General features: G+C 43.0%; 1 protein-coding gene across 11 annotated transcripts in view; it reads left to right on the forward strand.

Annotated features, from left to right (window-relative positions):
- Positions 1 to 27758, forward strand: part of CTBP1 (C-terminal binding protein 1) — a 561086-nt gene that overhangs the window by 504283 nt on the left and 29045 nt on the right. For all 11 annotated transcript variants that reach the window (XM_073649110.1, XM_073649113.1, XM_073649109.1 and 8 more), the window contains 3 exons: positions 9948 to 10102; positions 26751 to 26895; positions 27438 to 27644. In XM_073649110.1, the coding sequence (XP_073505211.1) occupies positions 9948 to 10102; positions 26751 to 26895; positions 27438 to 27644 (507 nt within the window). The remainder of the gene's footprint in view (positions 1 to 9947; positions 10103 to 26750; positions 26896 to 27437; positions 27645 to 27758) is intronic.

Raw genomic sequence — 27758 nt, forward strand, 5'->3', positions numbered from 1 at the left:
GGTCATTTCCATTCACGTAGCTGCAGTACCAGACTCCACCTGTGAAGATTTGTGGCGTACCTTTTTTTTTTTTTTTTTTTTTTTCTCCCCCCCCCCCCAATTTTGTGCATAAAAGAATGAGCTTGGGTAGAGATGATCAGTTCTTGAAAGTCCAACTTCTGGTTCGATTTGGTTCTCGTCCAAATCCATTTCAACATAGATCAAGATCCATTTGCCTCTATTGTGTTTGACACTCTAAAGGAAGACTGTATCCAACCCATCTTAATTTTTTTCTTGCCATATAAGTTGATGGTGCTTTAATATTACGAAGGGTAAATGTGACACCCCAGGGGTCTGGTTGCCACAGTGATAGAGATATTACGTCTGAGAGCAGGTGGGAGGTCCTTTGGTCAGGGATCCTGTGCATGCCACACCTCCTGCCCAGTCTTGGGAGGGGAAGGACTTCCCCTATATAAACCTGGGGCTGAGGCAGGGTAGGGAGTTCTGAGAGGAGAAGACAGGGAGCAGAGCTGCTCTATGGGCTCTGCTCCACAGGCAGGCCCTGTCCAGGGGCCTGAGCCTGGAGTCAAGGAGAGTAGAGACAAGAAACAGTCACAGGAAGAAACAGCAGAAGCTCAGTGGGAGCAATACTACTACAAGTCAGGGGCTGGCAGCTGCAGAGCTTGCCCTGACTGAGAAGCTTTCTTACCGGACCCGGCGTCCGAGGCTGTGGGGACTAACTCTTACCCAGCAGCAGAAGCCGACCGGCAGGGGATTTCAGGTCCTCTGGCCCAGAAACCCGAAGGCACGGTCACACGCGTGGGACCAGCACCGCCATCGTGGAGCGGAAGCCATTAGAAGGCCCCGAGTCACCGGCCATACGGGTGAGCACCACACGGTACACCCAGGGACGTGGGCTACTTATATCCGCTTCTAACAAGGTAGCCAGAAGAGTACAGCAAGTTTGGGAGGCCTACAACTCCGCCTGGCCAGGGGAGATCCCATCTGCTCAAGGACTGACCAGGCCCCGTTCACTAGCAAGTACTCCGGGAGGGTCTATCGTTGTTACCAGTAAAGACCCTGAATTACACTGCACCGTCTGAGTGGTTCCTGCTACCCCCATCATCCACATCTGCTGCCCTGAGGCCATACCCCTCCCGTTGGGGGTTATACCATCTACGCTGCACCATCCATCCACCGGCCTCAGCGGACTGTCTTGCAGCGGCAGCTCCATAGCTGCATTCAACGGGTGGCGTAGTCGTCCTACATCTACCGCTGTTACATCGCCGCTCAGTTTGACTCCCTGGGCACGGACCGGGTCACCGCCACGAGACTACAACCCTCAAGAGATCCGGCTCCGGGTAAGCTCCCGCGTGCGCAACGCAGCGCGACACAGGCCCAGGGGCGCGTCATAAACTCTGCTAACAAACTGTACTTTTGGACTTTTTACACTTAAAGTGGAAAAACGAAGATTAAAAAAAAATCCCATTTTTTGCGGTGTTTAAATTTATTAGTGAGAAAAAAAGGCCATATTGGGTGCTGCAGTCACACTGCATAGTTGCAAAATTTGTCAACACTAATTTTTTTTTTTTTTATAAACTCGATTTAAGGAACTGATGGTGACGCCCGACGACACAGAATACAGATAGGATCTAAGATAATGTCTCCATAACTGAGCTCTCTCCTATCCACACTCAACTCAAAATGGCAGCAGTATCTCCTGCTTGGACTTTTATAGTGGCTGAGTTCATTGACCACTGAGCTATAGTTCTTTGTGAGTGGCTGGGGTGCCTTATAGAGCATTATAGGAAAGTCTGCCTGGCCTTGCCTAAGATCAAGTGGCCATTTTTTGTCTTATCTGTAATTCAGCAGCAGCCATACCTGGAGATTTGGTCCAAAAATTAAGCAAACTTTGATCGTAATTTTTGAAAGACCCAAGTTTTTCAAAAATTTTATGTGGAAGTAGATTTACGCAGAATGGGTTTGATCTCGATTCTTGGGAAATGTTTTGAGAAAAGCCTTCCATTGATAGGGTTGCAGTGGGCTGGAAACCAGCACGTGGAGAACTACTGATTTATGATTTTTCTATGAAGTTGGTTGAGAACTAAAAAATTTCCCTTTTTATTATTTAGTTAGGAGGCTTATCTCCTGTAAAGAACAGAGGATTGGGCATGTTGAATTACAACATGCTTCATGCGAATTTCCCCTGCTGTCAGAGGAAGAGTAAGGACACTGCAATGCCTGATTTTTGGAACGTTCAGACGACTTGCTCCATTGGTACTAGCAGTTGTCGGCTCTCCGATAAGTGTTTTAAATGCCATTTTTGGCACTTGGTATGCCACCACTAGCAAAGCAATGCAGAATTAATAATTCCGTTTTGTGAGCAGGTTCATACTGTGCCAGCTCCGTCTAGTATCGTAGTTTTACCTGCATTTACGTGAATAGAAGTTAGGTCAAACCTGGCCAATGGACAAGTGTGACATCCTTTTTCAACATGTTTAGTGGGTAAATGCCAAAAAAGTCCCACTTTTTAAAAATAAAAATTCTAAGCCTGCTCTTTTCATAGTCACTGCAGGTCAAGCTCCCGTTACCCCCAGTAAATGGCTTTTGACCAGTTGGGCACTTCCAGTGAATGAACATCTCCAATTTGGATGAATGGAAAAACAAATGGGTTACTCTGTGTTGCCAATTTTAAGGCCATTTATTTGTCGGCACGTTTCGAAGTTTCCAACGTCAGAACAAATCACAAACTTGATTGCGGTTTTGTCTTGATGAAGTTGTAGACTTCGAAACGCGTTGACTAATAAACCGTCTTAAATTGGATTTGGCATCTCTAAACTTTTCCTTCCACGGCAGTGCAGAGTAACCCATTTTTGTTTTTCGATTCATCCACTCATCTTGTCGGTCTGCAACAGCCTTTAATGGGGTTTTCCCACAAACGAAAGTTCATTTTAATCAATAGATCTTGGAATAACTAACTTCCACAACTGGATGCGTTCAAATAAAATGTTCCTGTGCGGAGATAATCTTTATAAATGTGCCCCTGTGTAATGGCCATGTCTGTCTGTGCAGGAACATGGTCTGATCATGCCACATCTCCTGGGCAGGTGAGGAAGCAAGAGAGTATACAGACATTACAGGATGGGATCACAGCTGATTCTTTCTGGGAGGTAAAACATTTCACTGCCTGTTCTTAAACAGTGTTTTACTTCATAGAAAGAAAGAGAATCAGCTGTGATCCCGTGCTGTAATGTCTGTATACTCTCTTGCTTCCTCACCTGCCCAGGAGTTGTGGTATGATCAGCAGGGGCACATTCATAAGATTATCTCAGCACAGGAACATTTTATTTAAATACAATCAATTGTGGAAGTTAATATTATTCCAAGATCTATTGATTAAAATGAACTTTTGTTCTTGGGGAAAACCCCTTTTTAAGCTTTCAGTGCCTGTGTGCACACAGCCCAATAAGGTGGGTGCATATCCTAGAACACTGTTACCCAGAGAAGACCCTATTTGCGCTTTATCTCCAAGTTTTTTTTTTTTTCTTTGATTCAATTCTCCAATTTGGCTCAGAAGGGGTCCCCTAAGACATCCATGTGCCCTAATGCATACGAGTAGCATTGGTCTGAGGCAATCTTTATTTAGAATCGTATAGGTTCTCTAAAGTACGCTATTTTTCAAAAAGTTTTGCAGAATGCCACAAAGGTACTACATGGCCTCTGTAATTCAAGTAAATCCCTTATCAGACATCACAATTATGTGACATTCTTGCATTTCACATCACGGCCTCTGCTTAGTATCTTCATCTTTTCCTGCTCTTTAGTTTCTATATTGGTTGCGGAGGAAGTCCTCTCTCTCCCCCTTGTACCAAGTCTCGCCTATTTTTTGCCTCTAAGACACACTTTTCTCTTATGAGTAACTGATCAGCTTCCTGCTGAAACTTCCGCCTTTAGTTTCGTGTTCAGTAAGTTCCGTCTTGATGATTTTACAGTGGTTTCTTGTGTTCCATCATCTAATTTCTTTTCTGAGAATCCTAGTTCTCTCTCCTCCTTTCTTGTACAATTTGTCAGGAAGTTTACATGTAGGGTTGGTCCCAATAACTTGCATATTTCGAAAGTTCAGCCTGTGGTCTAAGGACTGATAGCTGCTAGTGTTTGATGTAATATTTGGCCCCAGACTCTCACATAGATGTCTCTCTCAATATATGCACACATTTATTTTACCAGATAACTTAGGAGAATTTTGGGTTGCCCCAAAAGCCTGATCTAAGTGTTTAGCTAGTGCCTACAAAAAAAACATTTCAGGTCTTTCCCCGATTTTTCCCGCAAACTATAAAAGGTACGTTTCTGGAAATATCATGCATGGTAACTCCATAGGAGTTGGGAAGCAAGTTTGTAGGACACTCCTAGCTCCTACAAGAGATGGGAGCCAAGTTTCTTCCCACTCTCTTGTCTTGGGGAGCCAGTTGACCTGCTTTGAAGCCATGCAGATTGTGCAATCTACTCATAGTTTCCAATATAGTTAAAAAAAATTTAAAAAAATTGTAGGTTCCTCAGACCAGACCAAAACTACTTTTGAGGATAATGCGTATGTGACAACCAGCTGTATTATGAGCACCATTATAGGATGCCTGAAGAAGGCCCTCTACTGTATTTCCCATATCTATTGGACTTGGGTAGGCCTTCTGCCAGAAGGGTTGCGGCGATATAGGCTCAGGTGTCCAAATAGTCTTCCTGAGAAGCAAGGACTGAAGAACCTTATAGCTTACGTGCACATGTATGGACCTTAGTCAGCAGATCCCATGTGTATGAGGAGTATTATGTGACGTTGGCCACTGGAAGGGTTTTAAGTTTCTAAAATCTTGATCTTCTAGGGTGTGGAATATGTCTCGTACCCCTGCCTGAGACCGGCGTGCTCCCTTCTATCGGGGATCTTTTATTTTGTAATCATGGATAAATAAAAAAAAAAAGTGGAGCTGTCAATGTAATCTACTCTACAAATCTCATGGGTCTCCTAAAAACACCAGGTTTTAGTTAGTGGCAGATATTTTGGCTCTGTCACCTAGTATTGAAGCGTGTAGACCAGGATTACAATGGCTGAAAACACAAATCCACCATTCTCAGTAGAGATATACTGTATATAGAGGTGTTATCAGTTATTGTAGAGGAGGAGGAGGTGAGCTGTGACATCACCTATTGTGAATGGTGGACTTTGTTTTATCCTAGTGTTTGTTATAGGGTAAGCCACAAAGGAAAGGTGTGCCCGAGATAAATGGATAATTTAAAATGTATGAGAATCTTTACAAAGAATTGGTCGGCAAAAGAATGTGAGAATGTGTGGGTTTAACACTTAAATCCACAAGTTTTTGCTGACCAATTCTTTCTAAAACACTAGGATAATTAACACCTGACCTGATCAGGATCATCTATTCCAATTTTTTCTTCTATTTTGCTTTTCAAGTAAGACTCCTCAAATTGATATTTTTTTTTAATCCAGTATGCAGCGGGTGATGTGTACACTTTTGGCGCCTTTGTTTGAATGCAAATGGACTTATCATATTGTAAATGGTGGATCCTGTGTTAATTATCCTCCACAGAACTCAAGTGTTTTTTCTGTGCTGTTGGTTATCAGTCATTGTACAGCAGGGGGAGGAGGTGAGCTGTGACATCACATATTGTGACTTTATATTGTGGATTGCAGATTGTGTCATCTACTGTATATAGAGGTGGTCATGGCTCACTTCCTCCCCCTCCTGTACAATGACTGACGTCACATCTATCTCTCTGACTTCACCATTCAGAATAGGTGTCACAGCTCGCCGCATCCTCTCCCTGCACAATTGCCTTTTCTCCGAATTAATGCATCGATACAAACAGGATCTGAGTCAGAGTATCAATGCTGTTGACCTCTCCTCCAGCGGAGTATGATTGATTGATTTATTATTTTTTTTTTTTGGGGGAGGGGGGCTAGAAGAACGGAGTTCCCTGACTTATGGCTCAGCTGGGAAGGGAGTGTAATGTGAATGCTGTATAGTTGCCCCGATAAAGAAAAGCAGATCCAGCGGCAAAAATATGGTTAAAATCAAAATTTAAGTATAATGTCACTACATAACCAGCGGGCACAGCGACTGACATGTTTCATCTTCTGGTCCTCATAAGCGGAAACGCGTCGCTCGGTCACTGTGCCCACTGGTTATGTGTCATTGTATTTACATTTTTCAATAAACGAGGATTTTAACTTCTTTTTTTTTAAATTTTTTTACACCATGTGATACTGTCTGATCCCGACCACTCTGTGCAGAATTATTACCGGCTTCACGTGTCCCATGAGCTGACCCCCCCCCCCCCCCCTCTCTGACTGCATTACAATGAAAAAAATTGAAACCTTGCTTTCCCTGTTTTTTTTTTTTTTTTTTTGCCTTTTATGCAAAGATTAGTTTATTTAGTGTATGTTGTGTGTTTTTTTTATATACAATCTTTTTATTTATATGGCGCCAACATATATTCCAGAACGCTTTACAATTTAGAAAATTTACAGACCTTGTCATCACTGTCCCCATAGGGAACGTAGATTGTGAGCCCCAATGGGGAAAGACATACTGATAGGGAACGTAGATTGTGAGCCCCAATCAGTATGTCTTTCCCCATTGGGGCTCACAATCTACATTCCCTATCAGTATGTCTTTGGAGTGTGGGAGGAAACCGGAGAACCCAGAGAAAACCCATGCAAACACAGGGAGAACATACAAACCCCTCGCAGATCTGGTCCTTGGTGGGATTTGAGCCCAGGACCCCAGCGCTGCAAAGCTACAGTGCTAACGACTGAGCCACCATGCGGCCTTAGTAGAATTTGTAGTCGCCTGACATATTTTTGACATAGTTTTGCACACTAAAGTTTTCGGTTATTTTGTCCTATTTGTTTGCTTCACAATAAAAAGAAAACCTAATGTTCACCATTGTCGGCATGTTCTTTACATGAACTCATGGAAACCCTCAAAAAAAGAGTTCAATTCAAGGTCGTGAGTTAACAAAAAATGACAAGGGGGTGAATACTTTCGCTAGCCACTGTAGTTTATAGAAGGCTGAAGAAAATGATACTGATATCTGCCATCTGATGTCTTATTCCAGAGAAATCCACATTTTTCTTACTATGTAAATGAGCTGATAAGATCTATGGGCCGGACATAGATCTCCCTGAGAATCCGCCTCCAGAGATTATTGTAAATGAAAGGGGTCGTTGCCAGTGTGAGACGTGTAATGACTGACAGTCTGCTCTCCTGATCTACATGTCTTACACTGCCTCTAGAGCTCATTGTTAAAGGGTGGTTAGTAGATTCTCAGGGAGATCTATGTCCCGCCCATAGATCTTAACAGCTCAATTACTTATTAGGAAAGTGGATTTCTCTGGAATAAAACATTGGCTCGCCGATATCAAGGTCTCATTGTATTCCGCTTCCTATGACCTACGTGCCCACTTAGAGGTCTTAGGAGGGTTGATCCTTCTGATAGATCCGTTTAACACAATTATCTAGCTTGTCATATACCTTATCAGATATGGTCTATTAAATGCTAGAGATCTGGATTATAGGTTATGAAAAAAGATTGAAAAATCTGTCTGTACAATTAAGTGGTGGTGTTCAATTGTATGTGGCTTAATGGGTTTGAGGAGCCCTGTATGTACTTTAAAGTTGTGAAAGGTTTCAAGAAAAGCTCGTGGGGGGGGGGGGGGTGTATTTTGCTTTTTCTTAAAACCTCTACACAATCTGCAAAATCCACCGGTTTCGGCAGGACTGGATGTGTCTGGGGTGACCTCCTGACATGATAAAGAATAATGGGGATTATTGACTTTGCACACTCCCGATGCTTTGGGATCGATTGTGGAAAGAGACTGTCGGAGGTGGCGGTTCGCTTCTGATTGAAAACGCATGTGTCCTGGCATTGGGGCCATGTTGGCATACGTTGAGTGAATATTGGGGATGAAAGATCTTTGTTAAAGGGAGTCTCGCCTTCTGACTTTTGGATACTGGAGAAACCAGGCTCATGTCATCTTTGAAAGAATAAAGGAAGTCTTATTCATTTCAGTTTATAACATTGCATTATATTATTTTTTACTTTTTCTGATGGGCGCTTCTACAGAGGAATGGGTCATGGCATGTAGTAGAGTTCATGTGAAGTATCGTTGGTACTGATGAGTAGATGAGGCATGGACGGTGCCAATCAGTAACTACATTAGTAACGGCTGCGCTCAGAACATGACGGAAAGGTTGGAATAAAGGGGAAAAGTTCAAGGCTTTGGCTGGTATCCAAGAGAAAGATGGGAAAAGGCAGTGCCGTTGTTATCCTGTGCGAACTTGTTCCTGGTAACCGTACACTCCAGGTTTACATCCGGAAACCAAATAACTTCCATGGGCAGTTAATCAAATCTCTAGCTGAAGGCAAACAATTCCTGAAGGATGTGAGCACATAATAGAAGGTCTGTTAGAATCCGCCATCGCCTTTTATCCAGTTTTAGGGAAAGTAATAATTCCACCAACTCTCCTCCCTCCATAACAGAGTTTCATTACTATGGATAATCGGAGATTCCACCATGAGGCGCCTATAAAGGAATGTAAAGCCTAAAGATTCCAAGTATTCATAAGCAAAGTCATCTGACCTTAAATGCTTCTCGTAATAAAACGAGATTTGGAAAATGTAGGGAATGTACAGGAAGTCTCAGCTTCAATGTGATACACATGCTTGATACCACCTTCTCCAAATCCATGGTCTTGGCCAAGATCCAAAAAATGTTTAGAAATGTTTTCTATCTGTTCGTGGGATGGCATGGTGACCACCACCTTGGCAGAGTCTCTACCCCTTTTGAGGCCGTGAGACTTGTCCATCATCTGTAGATTCACAATGACCAAATCTCTGGCACAATTCCCTCCAGAATGAAGTTTGTGTGATCCAGGGGATGTTTTATATGGATTCTTTAGGTCTATGGCTTATTTTATACCAATGACAAACTTCTTGCTTGGATGGAGGCTTTCATGCAAAGTTAGAGTTTTAATACTTTTGTAGACTGTGAGCCCTCGCGGGCAGGGTCCTCTCTCCTCCTGTACCAGTCGCTGACTTGTATTGGTTAAGACTATTGTAATTGTACTTGCTAGCTATACCCCTTTTAACACGTAAAGCGCCATGGAATAAATGGCGCTATAATACTTTGTTTGGAGCTCAAACTAATTTTATACCCCAGTATTTTGACTTGAGATTTCTTGATGAATTCAGCACATCTAGGTCTTGTACCTCCCCAGGAATGTTGCTGCAGTAGACATTTCGGGGGTAAAAGTTCCCACTTTCGATTAATATGATGAACAGATGTAACCATACCCCAACCTACAGACTCCTTTCCCAGCTATACGCATTTTAGTGCTCCCCAAAAATAGTGTGAAAACACAAAGTCACACTTATTTATTTATTTTTTCTTTGTGCGACTCGCACATATTCTAATGCAAACACTTAGCCGAATCTGCTCCATGGAGTCTTGTTTGAGTCATAATTGGCATCATGTAATGTACTCATTGGATGTTTATGTACTCTACAGAGGGTCCTCTAGAGAAAAATTTAATTGGGCGCCGACCCTTTTTTTTTTTTTTTTTTGCCTGGCTTGGCGCTGACCTTGCCCCTTTTTTTTGCCTGGCTTGCCGCAGACCTTGCCCCTTTTTTTTTGCCTGGCTTGCGCAAGACTAATGGCATTAAAGTTTGTCTAGGCGGAGAAATAATTTTTTTTTTTTATCACGAAAATGTTTGTGGTGGTGATATCTAATGGCATAATGTATAAATCTACTGCCTGGGTAAAAAAGGGACTTGATACAAGCCAGAAGTGTACGCTGAAAGACACGCTGCCATTTTTTTGTAATCTATCCTTCACTCATGACAAACTTGTGTCGATTAGGAACGCTATTCTAATTTATTTTTCTTTACTCCCTTAGGCATTCGACCTCCAATAATGAATGGGCCGATGCACCCGCGCCCACTTGTGGCTCTGCTGGATGGCCGGGATTGTACTGTAGAAATGCCCATCCTCAAAGACGTAGCCACAGTGGCTTTCTGCGACGCACAGTCAACGCAAGAAATCCATGAGAAGGTAACACAACCATCGCAATCTATCACCTGGTTTGAGTGACAAAAGAATTGTATGAATATTTACTCTTTTTGACAAATTATCAACTGTTTTTGGAATTTCTTTAACCACGATTGTGTGTATTGTTGCAGAGTTTATAAGGGATGCTTAATGTTTAGGAATAAAGGTATCTGGATTTTGGTGGTAAGAGGTATGATCAGGAAAACTTTTATACTTCTAAAGGTTGGGGGTGGGGGAAAAGGGAGCGAGTCTGTCATGCAGAGACTTGGCCCGATACCCGTTATTACATTGTTTAATGTTCTTTTTGCTACTTTTTTCCCCACTTTTGACGGGTATTTACTTTTAAATACAAATTGATTTATTTTAAAGAGGAAAAATCTTGATATATTCACACTAACCACTGCAGCTTTTGTAGACCCCCCCCCCCCCCCCCCCCAACAACAACATGCTGTTTCATTATACACATGAACATTAGCAGCGATGAACAGATCCCGCCCTTATTTTTTTTCTTTTTGAAGTGTCTAATGAGTGTGTGAAAAGGTCATTGTGCAGGAGGAGGAGCTGTGAGATCACCTATTGTGATTGGTGGATCCTCTATTGGCTGTGTATAGAAGTGTTTCCCATGATTGTAATCCTGCCTCTGAGGCTGCTGAAAACTTCCTGAAAGTAGTCCTTTTTTTTTTTTTTTTCTAGAATCTGTCCCATACAGTAAGTGTTTGACAATTAGCCCAATATAGTAATTCCAGCCCCCATCCTGTAGCAATGTTCCCCCATTCTGATGCTCTTAAAATGCACATACAGAAAAAATCTTTCTTTCCTCGCTCCCTTAGTGAACAGTGTCCCCGTCCTCCACAGCTGGGACGCTTAGCAGGGCTGTGGAGTCGGTATAAAACGGTCCGACTCCTAAAATATGTAATTGTTTTGAAAAGCTTTACAGCACATTCTGCATAGATCTGGAGCAGAATATTTCATAAATTTAAGGATCTCGGCTTTTAGTTGAGATGAATCTATGCTGCGCTTTATGTACACGCTCAGTAGTGAGGCCGGGCTGAGGCGTAAAGTCAGTGGTTTGGCTTCCCGAGTCCACAGCCCCCTCAATTGGCAAAGACTTCTTGTGTGGCGGTGCCGGGACGCAAACGTCAGTTGCTAGGCTCTGGCCTAGAGCAGGTATTGGGGTGCAGAGAGCCGAGCGGGTCTCTGCATCGCATTACGTGTCAGTTGAAAATAAGCACTGATGCCGGTCGCCCCTGGCTCGCCGGATGTGATTCGAAGGTGCCCAAGGGCCGCGTGTTTAAGGCTGAAATCCCAAGGGTCTACAGAGGGCTCGGAGCCGGCAGTGCCTATCAACCCCTTTCTGGTCAGTAATGGTACGGCCCTGTGCCCTGGGCCTTATGGACCAGGTACGTACTATTATGCACAGGCTGTGCGGTTGAGATCAACGTCGGATGTCTGCTGATTCTGACAGCTGACACCTGGCATTCAATGCGCACCACTCCCGGCACATTAACCCCCGAAATGATGCGATCAAGGTCTATTGCAGCATTTCAGGAGCAGGGTGAGGAAGAACAGCCCCTCTTACCCCTGCAACGTCATAACGCGGTCCCGATTGTTGCCATGGTGACCTGATGTCGTCATGCCGACATCCGGGTCACCAGGCACTAGCTTTTGTCTGCAGGGCTGACAGGTTACAAGGGTATAGAAAAGTCAGGCACTCAATAACTTTTGACTTGTATAAATTCCAAAATTTATTAGTGGTAAGTCAGCCAGACCCAAATGAAAGCGGATACATAAACAACGTTTCGGCCTATATTGGACGACTGAACTCCTGAGCACCATCAAAAAACAGTGAGCAACCCAATCCTTTATATTACTAGGTTACAAGGTATAGCGGTGATCCTGCACTGCTATTCTTTTCTGCAGGCTGATCGCAGTTCTAAAAATGTAAAGTCCCGTAGTGGGATAAAGTGAAAAAAAAGTGCAAAAAAGTTTAAAAAAAAAATTAACATTTTTATTATGAAAAAAAAAAAATTAACAAGTACACATTTGGCATCATCGCGTCTGGAACGACCTGACCTTTAAAACTGTCCCACTAGTTAACCCCTTTTAGTGAACACTGTAAAAATAAAAATAAACTAAGCAAAAACAGTGCTCATCATACCGCTGAACAAAAAGTGGAGTAAAACTCTATCAAAAAGACTAATGTAAATAAAAATGGTGTCTCCAAAAAAGTCATCGTCCTGCAAATAACAAGCTGCCATACAGCTCAATCAGTCATAAAATAAAGTTATAGCTCTCAGAATAAAGCGATGCAAAAAAAACCTTTTTCTATTAAAAAAAAAATAGTATTTATTTAGCACCAAAATGTAAACCTATATAAATGTGGTACCGCTGTAAATGTACTGACCGGAAGAATAAAACTGCCTTATCAGTTTTACCACATGCGGAACGGCATTAAAAAAAAATAAAAAAATAAAAATCCTGAATTGTTGGTTTTTGTTCATTCTGCCTCCCAAAAATCGGAATAGAAAGCGATCAAAAAATGTATTTTGCCTGAAAATGGTACCAATAAAAACGTCAACTTTGTCCTGCAAAAAAAAAAAGCTCTTACATGACTGTCAGCTGAAATATGGAAAAATTATAGCTCTCAAAATATGGCAATGCAAAAACAAGTCTTTGCGAGCACATAATCAATGTGATGACCTAATGTTGTTGTTGTGACTCTCACAGCCCTCCCTGGGAAATGGGGATTACTCGGAGCCGGGTCAGTGTAGGTGTCTCGGGGTTGCAGTCGTGGCCCGGGCCCGGTCTGTGCCCAGGGCGGTCACAATAAAAGATTTAATGGGCTTTCAGGGTTGAGTGGTATTTTCCGGCTACGCCACCTACGGTTTCCGGTGATGGACACCAGCGCTGCTACAGTCCACTGAGGCGGGTGTTAAAGACAGCTAAGATGGGACGGCTCCCCGCAGGCGGAGCAGGCCTCAGGGCAGTGTGATGAGGAATGGTGGGTGCAGTGCCGTGCAGGAAATAAGTCTGAAGCAGGGTGTGAAGTCATCCAGGGTTTTTACTCACATTAAGATGATCTTTAGCTGCAAAGCTTCCCTCTGCTCCTCGCGGCATACTGCGGCCACCAGGAAGGGGGTCCAGCACTTTCCAGGTGGATCAGGAGCACCTGTCGAGACCCCTCTGGTGTGTGTTCCTCTCCTTGGTGAGTTCTCCCCACTAAGTCTTCTACTGACTGTTTGTGTGGTTAGAACTAGGTGTAAGGCCGTGTCCCACTGGATGAACGCAGGTAGAGAGGTACAGGTGGCGTAAGCCGCTCCATCCGTATCCCTCCAGGGATCCACTAAGCCTCCATGCTTTTCTGACTGAGACGTGAAGTAACAAAGTCAGATATCGGGGTCCCGGTCACCCCTCTTGCAGCAGGAATCCCTCTGACTAGGCCAGAGTAAGAAATACAGGTGGCGTGTGCCGCTCTGTCCTTATCCCCCAGGGATCCTTTTTCCTGTGGAGCCTATCTCCTCTGCTCCCCTCCAGGCCTTCTTAGGTAAGGACTTTGACCGGGTAGAGACAGTGGTTAACTCTGACCCGCTCCTCGCCTTAAGGCCAGAGAACGAGGACCGTGTATCTTCAATAGGCTGCAGGTTCTAGCAGAAAGCCACAATCAGTGGTGAAGATCACAATCAAAGACCTTGAACCTAAGATGGCTGTAGATTAAATAAATATGAATGAATAAGTGTAACCAAAGTGTGTTCCCCCCCCCCCCCCATCTCCTTATCCCGGGCCAGGGCAGCACCCTGGTGCATTTAGGCCCCCTTCAGGACAGGAATGGTGAAGTAGGGTCCTGAGAAGTGCTCCATCCTTACCTGGAAGAGGAGATACCACACCTCTACTGAGGTGCAGTACCTCTGTGGCGACTGAACCCTCATGGGCGCCACATTATCAAATTCTGTGTCGTACCTCTGGGTTCAAAATGTTCACTATACCCCTTGATAAAATCCTTTAGGGGGCCAGTTTCCAAAATGGGGTCACTTGTGGGGGGTTTCCACTATTTAGGCACATCAGGGGCTCTCCAAATGCAACATGGCGTCCGCTAATTATTCAAGCAAATTTTACATTCAAAAAGTCAAATGGCGCTCCTTCCCTTCTGAGCCCTGCCGTGTGCCCAAACAGTTTTTTTTTTTTTTTTTTTCTCCATAATTTTGGGGTCTTTTTTCTTTTTTTATTTTGTTACCCTTGCGAAAATTAAAAAAAAATTGGGTCTAAAGTAACATTTTTGTGAAAAAAAAGTTAAATGTTATTTTTTCTTCCAAATTACAAAAATTGCTGTGAAGCACCTGAAGGGTTATTGCACTTCTTGAATGTGGCTTTGAGCACCTTGAGGGGTGCAGTTTTTAGAATGGTGTCACTTTTGGGTATTTTCTGTCATAAAGGCCCCTCAAAGTCACTTCAAATGTGATGTGGTCCCTTTAAAAAAAAAAAAAAAAAAAAAAAAAAAAAGTTTGGCTTTGTTGGAAAAATGAGAAATCGCTGGTCAACTTTTAACCCTTAACTTCCTAACCCACCAAAAAAGTTGTTTCCAAAATTGTGCTGATGTAAAGTAGACGTGTGGGAAATGTTTAACTATTTTGTGCGACTTATCTCTGCTTTAAGGGCATGAACATTTATTTATTTTTTTTATTTTTTTTTTTTAATTTCCCAAAGTAACACAAATCATATAGAAGAAATGTTACCACTATCATAAAGTACAAGATATCGCGAAAAAACATCCGAATCAGGGGGATCCATTGAAGCGTTCCAGTTATTACCTCATAAAGTGACAGTGGTCAGAATTGTAAAATTTGGCCTAATAATTAACGTGCAAACCACCTTCGTGGGTAAAGAAGTCTTGTTAATGGATAAAAATGACCTAAATCTTGTATAAAGCGGGGAAGAGAAAGTGTCAACTGCTGTGAACTTATTTCTGGTTTAGACATTTGGTTGTCGCTTTAAAGGTTTTTGGCCTGACATACTATTGGCTACCTGCAATACTGCCCCCTATGGATAGTGGTAATTGTGATGCACCGTGCAGAGTTTAGATCTAGTTTATACTACTTTTTGCTACAATCGCCTCTAAATATACAGTTCTAGATGCTGCCCGGTGCTCATATCCGCAGGTCGACTCTGGGAAATGAACCAGTAGCCTGTTGAATCCGGAAAAAGAATTGACCTCCCGTGTCCCCCATTTCTGAATCGAGCCTGGGCCCGTCTCCAGCGTATTTCATGCTGGAACTTCCCGCTTCTTGGAGGGTCGCCAGCGCACGGTACTGAGCGTTTTTGGTCAAAGGAAGTCCATTAATTTTGAGTGAGAGCCCGATCGCGAGGTGCTGATTTGGCAAGTTGTCCACATTGCACGGGCCGGCGAGAGCTTCTAAATAGAATTGCATGGATTCCTCTCGCTCTTGTCACTGATTTTCTGTAAGCTTAGTGTGAATGGGTGTCAACGGGCAGCAGGATTAGAACAAAGTGCACCCCGATGCAGAGGAACTTTTTTTTTTTTTTTTTTTTTTATTGTCCAAGTATATGTAGGAATACGACCAGCACTAATTAAAAAGAACAAAGGTTGGGATAGTGTGTTCTTACTAAGCCGTATAATGCTGGGGGCAAATAATAGATTGCGGCAGGGGCATAATGCTGGGGGCAAATAATAGATTGCGGCAGGGGCAAGCTATCATGTATGGCGACGTATTGTGGTTTTCTTGCCTTAATTAACCGCTAATTTGAGTACGATTTGCCTATTGTTGCTGGGAAAGGAACGCTTAACTTTTAGATATTTGCCTCCAACCATCTCTCTTCATTGAAAGAAAAACTCAGTGATTCCTTAGTCATTCTCCTCTGTAGCATTTATGGCCTTTAAAGGGGGTTGATCTCGTCTTCAGGAATTGGTATTGTCGGATAGTGCTTGTAAATGCAAGCAATTTTGCAATCTATTGAATATCCAAAATTTTTAGCCATTTTTGAGATTAACACTTGTTTACAGCTAGTTGCCCAAAAAAAACCAACCATCTCTGTTGTCTAGCTTGTAAGCGCTGCACTGAAGAGGGCATAGAAGAGAACACCGCACTTCAGTGATCCTGCCCAACTTCAAAACCGTGCTTACAAGCTCAATAGAAAAGAGCTTGTAAGCACTGAATGTCTTCTGCTATCTAAAAATGGTCGCTCTCCAAGGCAATGTACTGTTAAAACTATATAAAAGAAAAAAACTTTGACAGCTCATTTCCTTGGAGTCTGACCACCATTTTGACAGCAGAAGACCTGCTGTGCTTACAAGCTCTTTTCTATTGAGCTTGTAAGTTCTCTCCAGTGATTATGGCGAGCTTAAAGAAACAGTGCTGTTATCTTTTTGTGCTAGCATCAGCACAGTGCTTACAAGCTAGACAGCAGTGTTAATCTGCCTCAAGGCCATCGAGCTGTAATCAAATTTTCAGCCGTTCTTGAGATCTTAAACAGTAAATTGTAAAAATTATCCAACAATCCTCATATATGAAGATGGGAATAACCCTTTAAGGGTCACATGATCAGTTTTTCCAGGATTTTGAGTACTAAACAGGTTTTATACATGGGCATGAATCCCCGTATTTTGCAAAAGGGTCTTTAATAAGAGTTGACTTCGCATGTGATCTTAATGCATTGCAAAAGATACTACCGTATATTCCGGCGTATAAGACGACTTTTGAAGACTGAAAAATCTTCTGTCTAGTCTGGGGTCGTCTTATACGCCGGTAATGCTTTTGAACTTTCAGAAATTGACATGCGGGGATACTCTGGGGGTGTTAATAAGCTGCCGTGGCCGTATCCCTGCCATGTCGGAGTTAATATAAGGTGGAGGGAGTTAAAATACGGCGGCGGTAGGTCCAGACAGTCAGCGCTTCTGTGCTGAAACTGACACATCGCTGCGTATTCCCAGCTCCGGACACAGCGCAGGGCTTCTGTGCCGACAGCTTTCACTTGTCACAGAAGCGCTGCGCTGTGTCCGGAGCAGGGAAGTTCGCATCGCTTCTGTGACAATATATGAAAAGCCGGCAATTCAGCAGCGGCGTAAGCCGGCACCCGACAATTTAGAATAGAAAGAATAGAGCTTCACACATAGATTAGATAGATAGAAACATGTCAGTCACATATATATGAAGTACAGGGACAGTGCTGGTTACTGTACTTGTCATCTAGTGTTAAAATAACGGATTTATTTAAAAAAAAATTGGCGTGGGGTTCCCCTTAATTTTAGTCTCTAGCGGAGGTTAAGCAGACAGCTGGGGCAGATGTTTGAAGCCTGGGAAGGGGGTAATACCCACGGAGCTTCCCAGGCTACTAATATCAGCCCCCAGCTGAATACCTAGCCTTTACTAGCTATTAAAATGGGGGATCCCAAAAAAATGACGTGGGGTCCCCCCTATTTTAATAGCTAGCAAAGGCTAGGCAGACAGCTGGAGGCTGATATTAGTAGCCCAGGAAGGGTGCCATGAATATTTGCCCCCTCCCAGGCTAGAAACACCAGCCGTCAGCCGCCCCAGAAATGGCGCATTCATAGGATGCGCCAATTCTGGCACTTAGCCTGGCTCTTCCACGCTGCCCTGGTGCGGTGGCAGTGGGGTAATAGGGTTGGGGTTGATGTCAGCTTATAATGCCAGCTGACATCAAGCCCAGGTTAGTAATGGAGAGGCGTCTATAAGACACCCCCATTACTAACCCCATAGTCAAAGTTAAAAAAAACACAAACACCCAGAATAAAGTCCTTTAATTGAAATAAAGACACAAATCTTTATTGTTCTAAATTAAACCATACTTACCGTCACGCCCATTCCAGCTGAAGCCAACGATCTCCTGTAATAAAAATAAAATAATAAAGCAACCTCATCCTTACCTTTCCATGGTTCCCAGGACAGCTCCAGCTCTGCTACATCGAGATGACAGGCTGGACCGCAGCAGAACGCTGCCATCCAGCCTGTCATCCCGCAGACACTGAAGCGCAGGCATGCTTCCGCTCCTCAGCGTCTCTCTGTGACGGCATAAAGATGAGCCGACAATGAACTCAGCTCACCTCCTGGACGTCCGTCACTGACAGCGTGGGAAACTTCTACTGCGCATGCGGGGAGCAGGAGAATTTTCCCACGCTGTCAGTGACGTGCATGAGGTGAGCCGAGTTCATTGGACATGATCTCGGCTCATCTGGATGCCGTCACAGCCAGACACTGAGGAGCACAAGCATGCCTGCGCTTCTCAGTGTCTGCCGCATGGCAAGCTGAACGGCAGCGTTCTGCTGCGGTGCAGCCTGTCATGTGAATGTAGCAGAGCTGGACCGGTCCTGGGAACCATGGAGAGGTAAGGATGAGGTTGCTTTATTATTTTACTTTTATTGCAGGAGATCGTTGGCTTCAGCTGGAATGGGCGTGATGGTAAGTATGGTTTAATTTAGAACATTAAAAAATTGTGTCTTTATTTCAATTAAAGGACTTTATTCTGGGTGTTGTGTTTTTTTTAATTACTTTACTAGAAATTCATGGTGGTCATGTCTAATATTGGCGTGACCCCATGAATTTCGGGCTTAGGGCCAGCTGATAATGCCAAGCTGGCCCTAACCCCTTTATTACCCAGTGAGCCACCGCACCAGGGCCCTGGATGAGTTGGGTACAGCGCCAGAAGATGGCGCTTCTATGAACGCGCCATTTTCCGGGGTGGCTGCGGACTGCAATTTGCAGCGGGGGGGGCCCAGAAAGCTTGGGCCTCCCTGCGCTGCGGATTCCAGCCCCCAGCTGCCTAGTTGTACCTGGCTGGACACAAAAATAGGGCGAAGCCCCACGTATTTTTTTTTTTAAATTATTTCATGAAATTTAAAAAAAAAAGGGCTTCCCTATATTGTTGTGTCCGGCCAGGTACAAATAGGCAGCTGGTGGTTGGGTGCAGCCCGTTCCTGCCTGCTGTACCTGGCTGGACACAAAAATATGGCGAAGCCCCACGTCAACATTTTTGGGAAAAATTAATTACAAAATTAATAATTTAGGGACTGCATCTTTATTAACCCCTCAATTGTCATTTAGTGTTAAAATAAAGGATTTTTTAAAAAGAAAATTGGCGTGGGATCCACCATCATTATAGTCTCTAGCGGAGGTTAAGCAGACGGCTGGGGCAGATGTTTGAAGTCTGGGAAGAGGGTAATACCCACGGAGCTTCCCAGGCTACTAATATCAGCCCCCAGCTGAATACCTAGCCTTTACTAGCTATTAGAATGGGGGACCCCCCCAAAAAATTACGTGGGGTCCCCCCTATTTTAATATGTTTGAGTGACAGTTTTCCTGCTATATACCTGCATGTCATAAGAATTTAAATTAAAAAAAGGACCATGTTAAATTCAAATCTGTTTTTTTTTTAATTTTTACCGGTGTTTGGTATGCGTTGGAAAAGGGGTAGTCTTATACGGTGAATATATCCTAAACTCGATATTTTAACAGGAAAGTAGGGGGTCGTCTTATACACCAGGTCGTCTTATACGCCGGAATATACGGTACTTGTATTGTGCTGTAAATTTAATGCAGATTCGCAAAACAAAATCTGCTGGTTTTAGATTTGGCCTAAATCTTCTAAGTAATTGTCGTGTACACCCTTTTTCAACATGTGAGGTGGGGTGTGAATACAAGGGTTAATTTTAATCTTCCGCACTACTCAATCTTGCACTCTGCAGTTTATAACAGAGGTAAAGTAAGCATAAATCACTCCCCCTGAAAATCCGCACACCCCAGATACACAACACTCTCTGCAACCACTAATCAAACACACCGCGTAATAAGTCCCTGAAATACATGTTACTGTCCAACAGGCCAGCACGATGGCTCAGTGGTTAGCACTGTTGCTTTGCAGTACTGGGTTCAAATCCCACAAAAGACAACATCTGCAAGGAGTTTGTATGTTCTCCCTGTGATTGCATGGGTTTCCTCTGGGTTTCCTCTGGGTTCCCTGGCTTCCTTCCACATTCCAAAGACATACTGACTGGGGCTCACAATCTAAATTCCCTATGGGGACCATGATGTAAAGCGCAGCGGAATATGATGGCGCTTTATAAGCAAAGCATATTAAAAGTCCACAAACTCTAAAAAGTTATGGATTCTTCAGACCATACAAGGACCAAACGTATTAAAGTTTAAGCTTTTTAATATAAAAGCGCTTGCAAGAACAGGTTTAAAAAGAATAAAACTACAAACAAATATGCAAAAGTTATAAAAAGAAAACGTGAAAAATTACAAATGCCTACACACTTCCATATAAATTTGCTCTTCTGTTTCCTTGAGGGTAGGAGAAGTTTATGGATTACGTCCAGCTTGGGTTTTCACCTGCCTTTCCATGGTTTAATTATCTTTTATATGTCTGGTCCTGGGCTCAAGTTTCTTGCAAAGTGTAATATTGGAAATGCAGGTCTGTCACTAGACCGTGGGCTAATAAGAAGGCGAGCACATTGTATATCAAATGCCTTGTTTCTTCAACCCCCTCCCTGTAGTAAATTTACAGATGGTCCTTTATGGCCAGTCTGGACATCTCCTAAGCTTTTGACTCTTGGCTCATCAGGCCGTGGTGTCTGCAGTGACACTTTGTAGTCCCGGTGATACCCCCCCCACCACCTTTGGTTCGGAGTTATATGTACTTATTACAGTAGGTTATGGCCCGTTGTGTGGTGTCAAACACGTGAATGGCAGACTTGAGTCAACATCAGTAAAACATCAGGGTATGTTCCCAATATAAGTGATTTGGTTTAGAAATGTTTCAGGAGAATTTTTTTTTTTATTTGTAGTTTAACTTCTTTATTTTTTCCCTTTCTATGGGTATGATATATAGAGATAAATATAGATTTATTTTAAATCTGTTTATTTCCTCCTGTTGGCTTTTAATAAGCTTTAGAAAACGCATGCCAACTGCCTGACTGTCAATCTGCAGATTGTCCTCTTAAGTCCTCAATCTATCACAAGAGTGCCATGCTGCAGATTTAAAAATTGCATCACAAGTCCATTTCTGTAGGGTGGAGAATAAAAAAAGCGCAGTAGACATGAGCTTTTATATGCATCCCATACATATTGCTGGAAATGTAATACGCTGCATTTTATTAGCGTCAAAAATATTTTGTAGGAACTTTAGCCTAAGGGTGCAACCTGATAAAATGATCTGATGGGGAATATCCATAGCAGATATTCAGCCAAGGCACCAAATTGTGGCTTTGTCTAGGGAAATGCTGCAAATTTGGCACATGCTACATCCTTAGAATTGAAGAACAAACGGAGAACAAAGGAGTAGTTAGCAAAGAGACAAAATCTTTATTAATGATTCATAATCACAGTGATAAAAAGTTATATTGAAAAATAGCAAGGCAAGGGGATCAGGAAGAACAGTGCCAGAAACAGGACAACCCCTGGCAGTAAGACTGCTGGGCAGTCCAAAATACAAGGGTACAAATAAATCTACAGGCAGAGGGACACTCCATAAATATGTAACTACAAGTAAAAGCAGTAAATAAGTATCACAATTCACCCATTAAGGGATAAGAGTCAGTAAGATAGGTATAATCTACCATAGCATGCCAGGGGAGCCACAGAACGTGCTGCAAGTAAAAGCGCTTTTACTTGCAGCACGTTCTGTGGCTCCCCTGGCATCTTGCGGGCTTCCTGCCACCCGGGCACTCTGCCACTGGGTGAGTGATTCCATCCATGTTCCGGGTACTTTTTGTATATTTTTCTATTTAACACTACATGGCATAGGGTAGTTGTACAACTCATCCTTAATTTGTATCTTTGTTTTATTGCTGCTACTTAGCGATTCTTGCACATGCTATGGTAGATTATACCTATCTTACTGACTCTTATCTACTCACAGGACTCCCATCCATCAACGAGGGCAGTACTTGTGGCCCTTCATCGAGGACGCCTGCTCCTGTTTTGATTGCCTCCACCCACTCCGTTGTGTTACTTTCTTGGATGCTCCTTCGTTCCTCAATTAACTAAATATTATTTTTGTAAAGATCATTTTAGGATGGTGGAGAGCTTCAGATCTATCACACCCGAACGATCTAGGAAAGTCCCTAGATTTTTTTTTCTGTACTGCAAATACCAAGTAATACCGCATGGTTCCTTGTAGGACTGATGGCCTCTGCTCGGGATGAGGAGATCTGAAGGGTAGACTCAATCGTTCCTATTTTAATGCTACTTAGAATATTGTAGAAGTAACTTGTTTCTCCTAAAAGTGGCAGATGTAGAATTTTGTAAAGCTTTTAACAAAACTGAAATTAAGCCCCACTTCTTAAAGATGAAGAAATTTCATACTTGTATAGTCTGGGCTTTGGTGTTCTGGACTTGGGTGGACGGGTCACTTGTCATTCTGTAACTTTTGTACTTTTTACCTGGTATGAATACCATTGTTCCCCTGAATCTGGCATTGTTTTTATTCAGCCTCTTTGTTTCTGAGACATGGCCCTTTTCCTTGTATATAATTCTAGCCAGCTTAGCTGAGTAGGTGTGGTCATTTTGAGTAGGTGTGGTCATTTTGAGTAGGTGTGGTCATTTTGAGTAGGTGTGGTCATTTTGAGTAGGTGTGGTCATAATGTGCTCTACAACTGAAAGGTGCGGTCCTCAACAAGAGTTGTGGGAATCTTCTTGATAACCTCACCCACCTGGCTAAAAAGGCTAGAGTTCAATACAGGTAAGATGGGTTATATCTTGGACAGAGGCACAGGAATAAAAAATGGTACCAGATGCGAGAGAGCAGCGACCTTTACACTTTTGGGGTTGGGGAGCATATTGCATAGTTATGGCAAGTAACCGGTTCTCTTCATATGGCCTCTTGATGGAAACACTTATTTTAAATAGAACATGGCTAATTAACAATTGTGTTCTATTCCTCAGTTATTACTCCTGAAACTGTGACTACTTTGACAACTCTGCACTTTAGGGACATGCCCATTTGACAAGGGAAGGGGGGATATATGGATATCTCTATCCATATATCCGAATTCTGTATCGGACCCCCAGTCATTAGACCATTTTGGACACCCGACCGCTAAACTTGTTCAGCTTGAAGATGAAGCCCCTCTAATTCAGACCCCATACCCCATATATTTATATTCTACTTCAGACCTTTAAAATTTTCAAAACCTCCTCATAGAAGACCCCTTAATCAGTGTTCTAAAATTATTGCAATATGCATTTACATATGTTAATTGTGACTGGTTGGTTATAAGGACAACCAGCAGAATGTACACGCGTTACTTATTTTGACCTTTTTGTACGCTTTCAGAATAAATTTTTTTTTATTTGTTTTATATATCCTTCAGAGCTGCGCTCACTATTGTGCTGGGGAAGAGCTCAAAGCAGGGGTGAACACGTTCTATTTAACACAAGGGCCCTTTTTTTTGGTCTATGGGCCCTTTGCAGTCAAATCACCTCTAAAGCAGCAAGCAGGACCCATTTATGGTCAAAGACACACAAATGGGTGAAAGTGGCCACTTATCCCTCCCTTGGGGCCCATGTGACTGCTGCACAGGTTGAACCTAGCATGGACATAACCTTGGGCCAAAGGTTATAGTGTTGACTAGCAAAAGCTCCACTGAGCATGTTGTAGACCTACTAATTTCACTGTCCCAATGGCTCAGGTGGACACCTCCATTGTTCCCATCTTCAAGAATGTGTGATTGAAATTAGTAGGTCTTCACCATTAATGAACCTGTTCTCAGAAGACAAGGAGAGAAACAAATATGGATGTCAGGCCAGAGGAGCTTTTATATATTTTTTTCTTCTGAGTGGGTTGATCAGTGTTTGCTGCCCTGGTGATAATGAATAATCACCGGTCAATGACGACAGGACCATTTTGGCGGTGGTTATAGACCACATGAGATGGCCGTTCTGGTATTGCTACACAAACCCATTGTGTTATCAGGTTGGGTATCCGTGACGGGGGCAAATGCAACCATATAGCTAAAGTAACACTGGGGTAAGAGGGTAAAACTTCTTCTCTGCCCTATTAAAGAACCAGTGTCTTATAATTATGGGGAGGCCTAGGGCTGTATATTTTTCAGACTTAAGATTTCAGTTTTCGGTCTGGTTTGACTGTACACCCAATATTTCAAGTCATTGCCTCCAAAAATAAATGTTTAATGCCCTACTATGTCAATTTTCCAAGGGAGCGCTGCTTTAGCAGGATCTCCCCAAGCAGAATCCATACTTTCCAAAAGTTTGACGCTGATCTTACTCATCCTTTAGTTTTCGGGAGGAGGTCTTTCCATTTGGGGTCGCTGGCTTATGATAATTACCGAAAAGACTAGTTAGATTATTTTTTTAGAGTAGAGGTATCATCCTGAAATGGCCACATTTTGAGATGTTAAGGTCCTTGGGGGTTGACTTGTTTGCACGCTGAATCATCCTTTCCGTCGGCCATGATTTTAGGCTCTGTGTGATGTCTGTCTACATTGTCCACTTGACCGACTGAAGAGCTCCATAATAGGATCCTAAAATGTGTTCCAAATGTGGTTTAATATTTTTGTCCTTCTATACGGTGAGAATGAGGTCTAAGGATGCAGAATAGATACCTGTTCCCAATACAAATTTTATTTTATTCTGGGTAATGAACGTCTGTCATTCCATATTCAGGAACTTCAGCTCATTCACTTGCCCAACTGAGATCCAGGGTTGCCAGCTTGAGTTTTTGATGAGCTGTCCAGAAAATTTAAATCATGGATGGGCAACTTTTTGATTTTATTTTAACTGACCCATTGGCAAGCTGTAGTAAATTATTCAGAAATTAAGTGATACAGGTCTATAGCCCAAATTCCGATTTTGAAGACCTTGCCTGCGTTCTCTGTGAAATGCAGGCTTCTGGTTTGCGTTGTCCATGGATTTTCAGGATGATTGGTAACCCTGCTAAATGAAGTCTAATTTGAACATTTTTAAGCTGGCACAATACTTTTACACTACTTAACAAAGTTACGGATATTTTGACTTTCGGGCAAAATTTATGGAAAATGGAAAATCTTCAAGCTACAGTTATCTTTTGTCATGAAAATGGGGCATTTAAGCAGAAGCATGCAATGGTGATTTCCTAATCTCAAACAAACAATTTATTGAAACAAAAGCCAACAGTGGTGGATATACCCGAACAAAAAGTCAATGTCTGAATAACTTGTCATGTGGCCTTGATCATCAATTACAGCTTGACAACGACGGCTCCTGCTGTTCACAAGTGGAGTTATTGTCTGCTGAAGTATGGCATCCCACTCTACCCCAGAACCTCATTAACCTGATGTCCGCCCTTCAAGAAGAGTTCTGAGCTTCTGCACGGAAACTCTGCTGATACCATAGGTTTTATATGGGATTCAGGTCTGGAGAAGGTGCAGGCCACTGCATTTGAGGTAACCCGGTCTCCAGCAGCCGTTCCCTAATGATACAACGTCTGAGCTGGAGCATTGTCATCCATGAAGATGAAATTAGGCCTGTGTTCATGCAGAGGCATTAATGATGCCTCTGATTAATGTTGTTCAAGTAGTAGGGGCTGGTCAATGTACCATTCACAAAGTGTAGGGCAATTCTGTATTGACTAGACACATCTGCCAACACTGTAACACCACCACCAAAGGCCCCTCTGGCGACTACAGTGGCTGATGCATGACGCTGTCCTTGACGTCTCAAATGTCTGGTGGCCGTTGTATCTGCTTTCATCAGTGAACAGCACTGAGGCCTACTGGTCCCTCGTCCAGCAAAGATGCTCGCTGGCCCATGCAAGACTGACTCCTGTGGTGTGGTAGAGTACCCTTGCAGACTACGCTGATGTAAATGGTTTTGAATGCTGATGTGACACTTGGGTGCCTCACCTAAGATTAAGTGTGCCTGGAGTTGTGTGGTATTCCTCATCCGGTCCCAAAGGACATTGTTCACAATGGCCACATCTCACATTGACCACTTCAAAGGACATCCACTTCTCTACCTTTCTGTGACTTCCAGTCTGTTGCGATCTGCCGATGGCACTCTAACACTAAGCTCAGTGGCCACTTCGGTCTGAGAACGTTCTGCTTGAAGCCACACAATGGCGAGGTACTGTTGATCAATTGTTAGGTGTCCTTTTGGTCTCCTGATAAAATGTTGGGACTGTTAAATACCAATTGTAACTGATCCATGAATCGCCCAATAAATTTCAGGGTTCAGATACCTATTGTGAATTTTGCCATTAAGCTCCTTGTTAGAGAACAGTAAAGTTGTGCAAAAACTACTGAAACGTTGGACATAGGCATTCAAAAGTTTAGAGACGTCGCATTAAGTTCACCCTAAAAGGCTAGAGGGCATTTTAGGCTCATCCTCAAATTTCACAAAAAGTTAGGGATATTTGGCTTTCAGGTAAGAGGTGTGTTTGGGCTAAATTTAAGGCCAGAGGGCAAGTAGAGACTTGAGACTCCACCACCCTTTCTCAATCTGCTGTCCACAAATTAGTCTTATCGGGCAGAATTAAACCAATGGGGTAAGGAGACTATCAATGTGAACTATTGGTGCCTTCACAACTTTGATGGAGGGTGTTTGGGCAGTGCTTGGTAGACCGGAGACTGTTGGGTTTAAATTATCTGCCGAGTGCTCAAAATACTATTGACCTTGTTGTATTTCAGGTACTAAACGAGGCAGTGGGCGCCTTGATGTATCACACAATCACTTTAACGAGAGAGGACTTGGAGAAGTTCAAGGCGCTACGAATAATAGTCCGAATCGGGAGCGGGTTTGACAACATTGACATCAAATCGGCTGGAGATCTAGGTATATTTTTCCATTTTAACATGTGCTGAAAATGAATCTGATACCTTCACGATTTAGCGTTATGGCAGTGCTGTGCATTATGGAGAATTACCAGACATATGAATTTTCATGAAAGGTTGTAGCGTTGGCAGTCCTTGGGGATTAAACCTCTAAAATAAGGCTGCTCTGTGAGGCACAAATGGGAGGGAGTGTCTTAAAGTGGCCAAAAAGGCACAAACTTGGTCACGGAGAATCAGGGCTTGAAGAAGCTTTTTATAAGTTCCCCTGTTGAAATAAAAAATTTATTAAACGCCAATTTTTTTTCTGGCCAGCGTACTAAATGGTGAAATGGCCATGCTTGTACGTGGACCCATCAATGGAAATCTATCAAGGATATAACTTACATGAAAATACCCACATTAAGGACAAACGTTTCGGAGGTTGTGACACATTAAGATTGTTGGTGGGGTAACCTTTCCATTGAGACCAATTTTTGTTTTATGTGAAAAGTTCGGCTGGAGTATTAACATCTGATATCTTGCCATCTTGACTATCAATCCCAGGTATAGCGGTGTGCAACGTGCCAGCAGCATCCGTAGAAGAGACGGCGGACTCTACCATGTGCCACATTTTGAACTTGTACAGGAGAACCACGTGGCTGCACCAGGCGTTACGAGAAGGCACAAGGGTCCAGAGCGTGGAGCAGATTAGAGAAGTTGCATCTGGAGCTGCTCGAATTCGGGGGGAGACCTTGGGCATTATAGGACTGGGTAAGTTCCTTGTTTAAAAGTAATAAGCTGGCCTGCAAAAAAAAGTATCTAGACAATAGACTTGATACCCAGATTTTTTTTTTTATTTCTTAGTTTTGTTGTTGGGTTGTTTAG

Source organism: Phyllobates terribilis, unplaced genomic scaffold (genome assembly GCF_046119375.1).
Source record: "Phyllobates terribilis strain yellow unplaced genomic scaffold, ASM4611937v1 Scaffold_1__5_contigs__length_1240528914, whole genome shotgun sequence".
In the NCBI taxonomy this organism is placed as follows: domain Eukaryota; kingdom Metazoa; phylum Chordata; class Amphibia; order Anura; family Dendrobatidae; genus Phyllobates; species Phyllobates terribilis.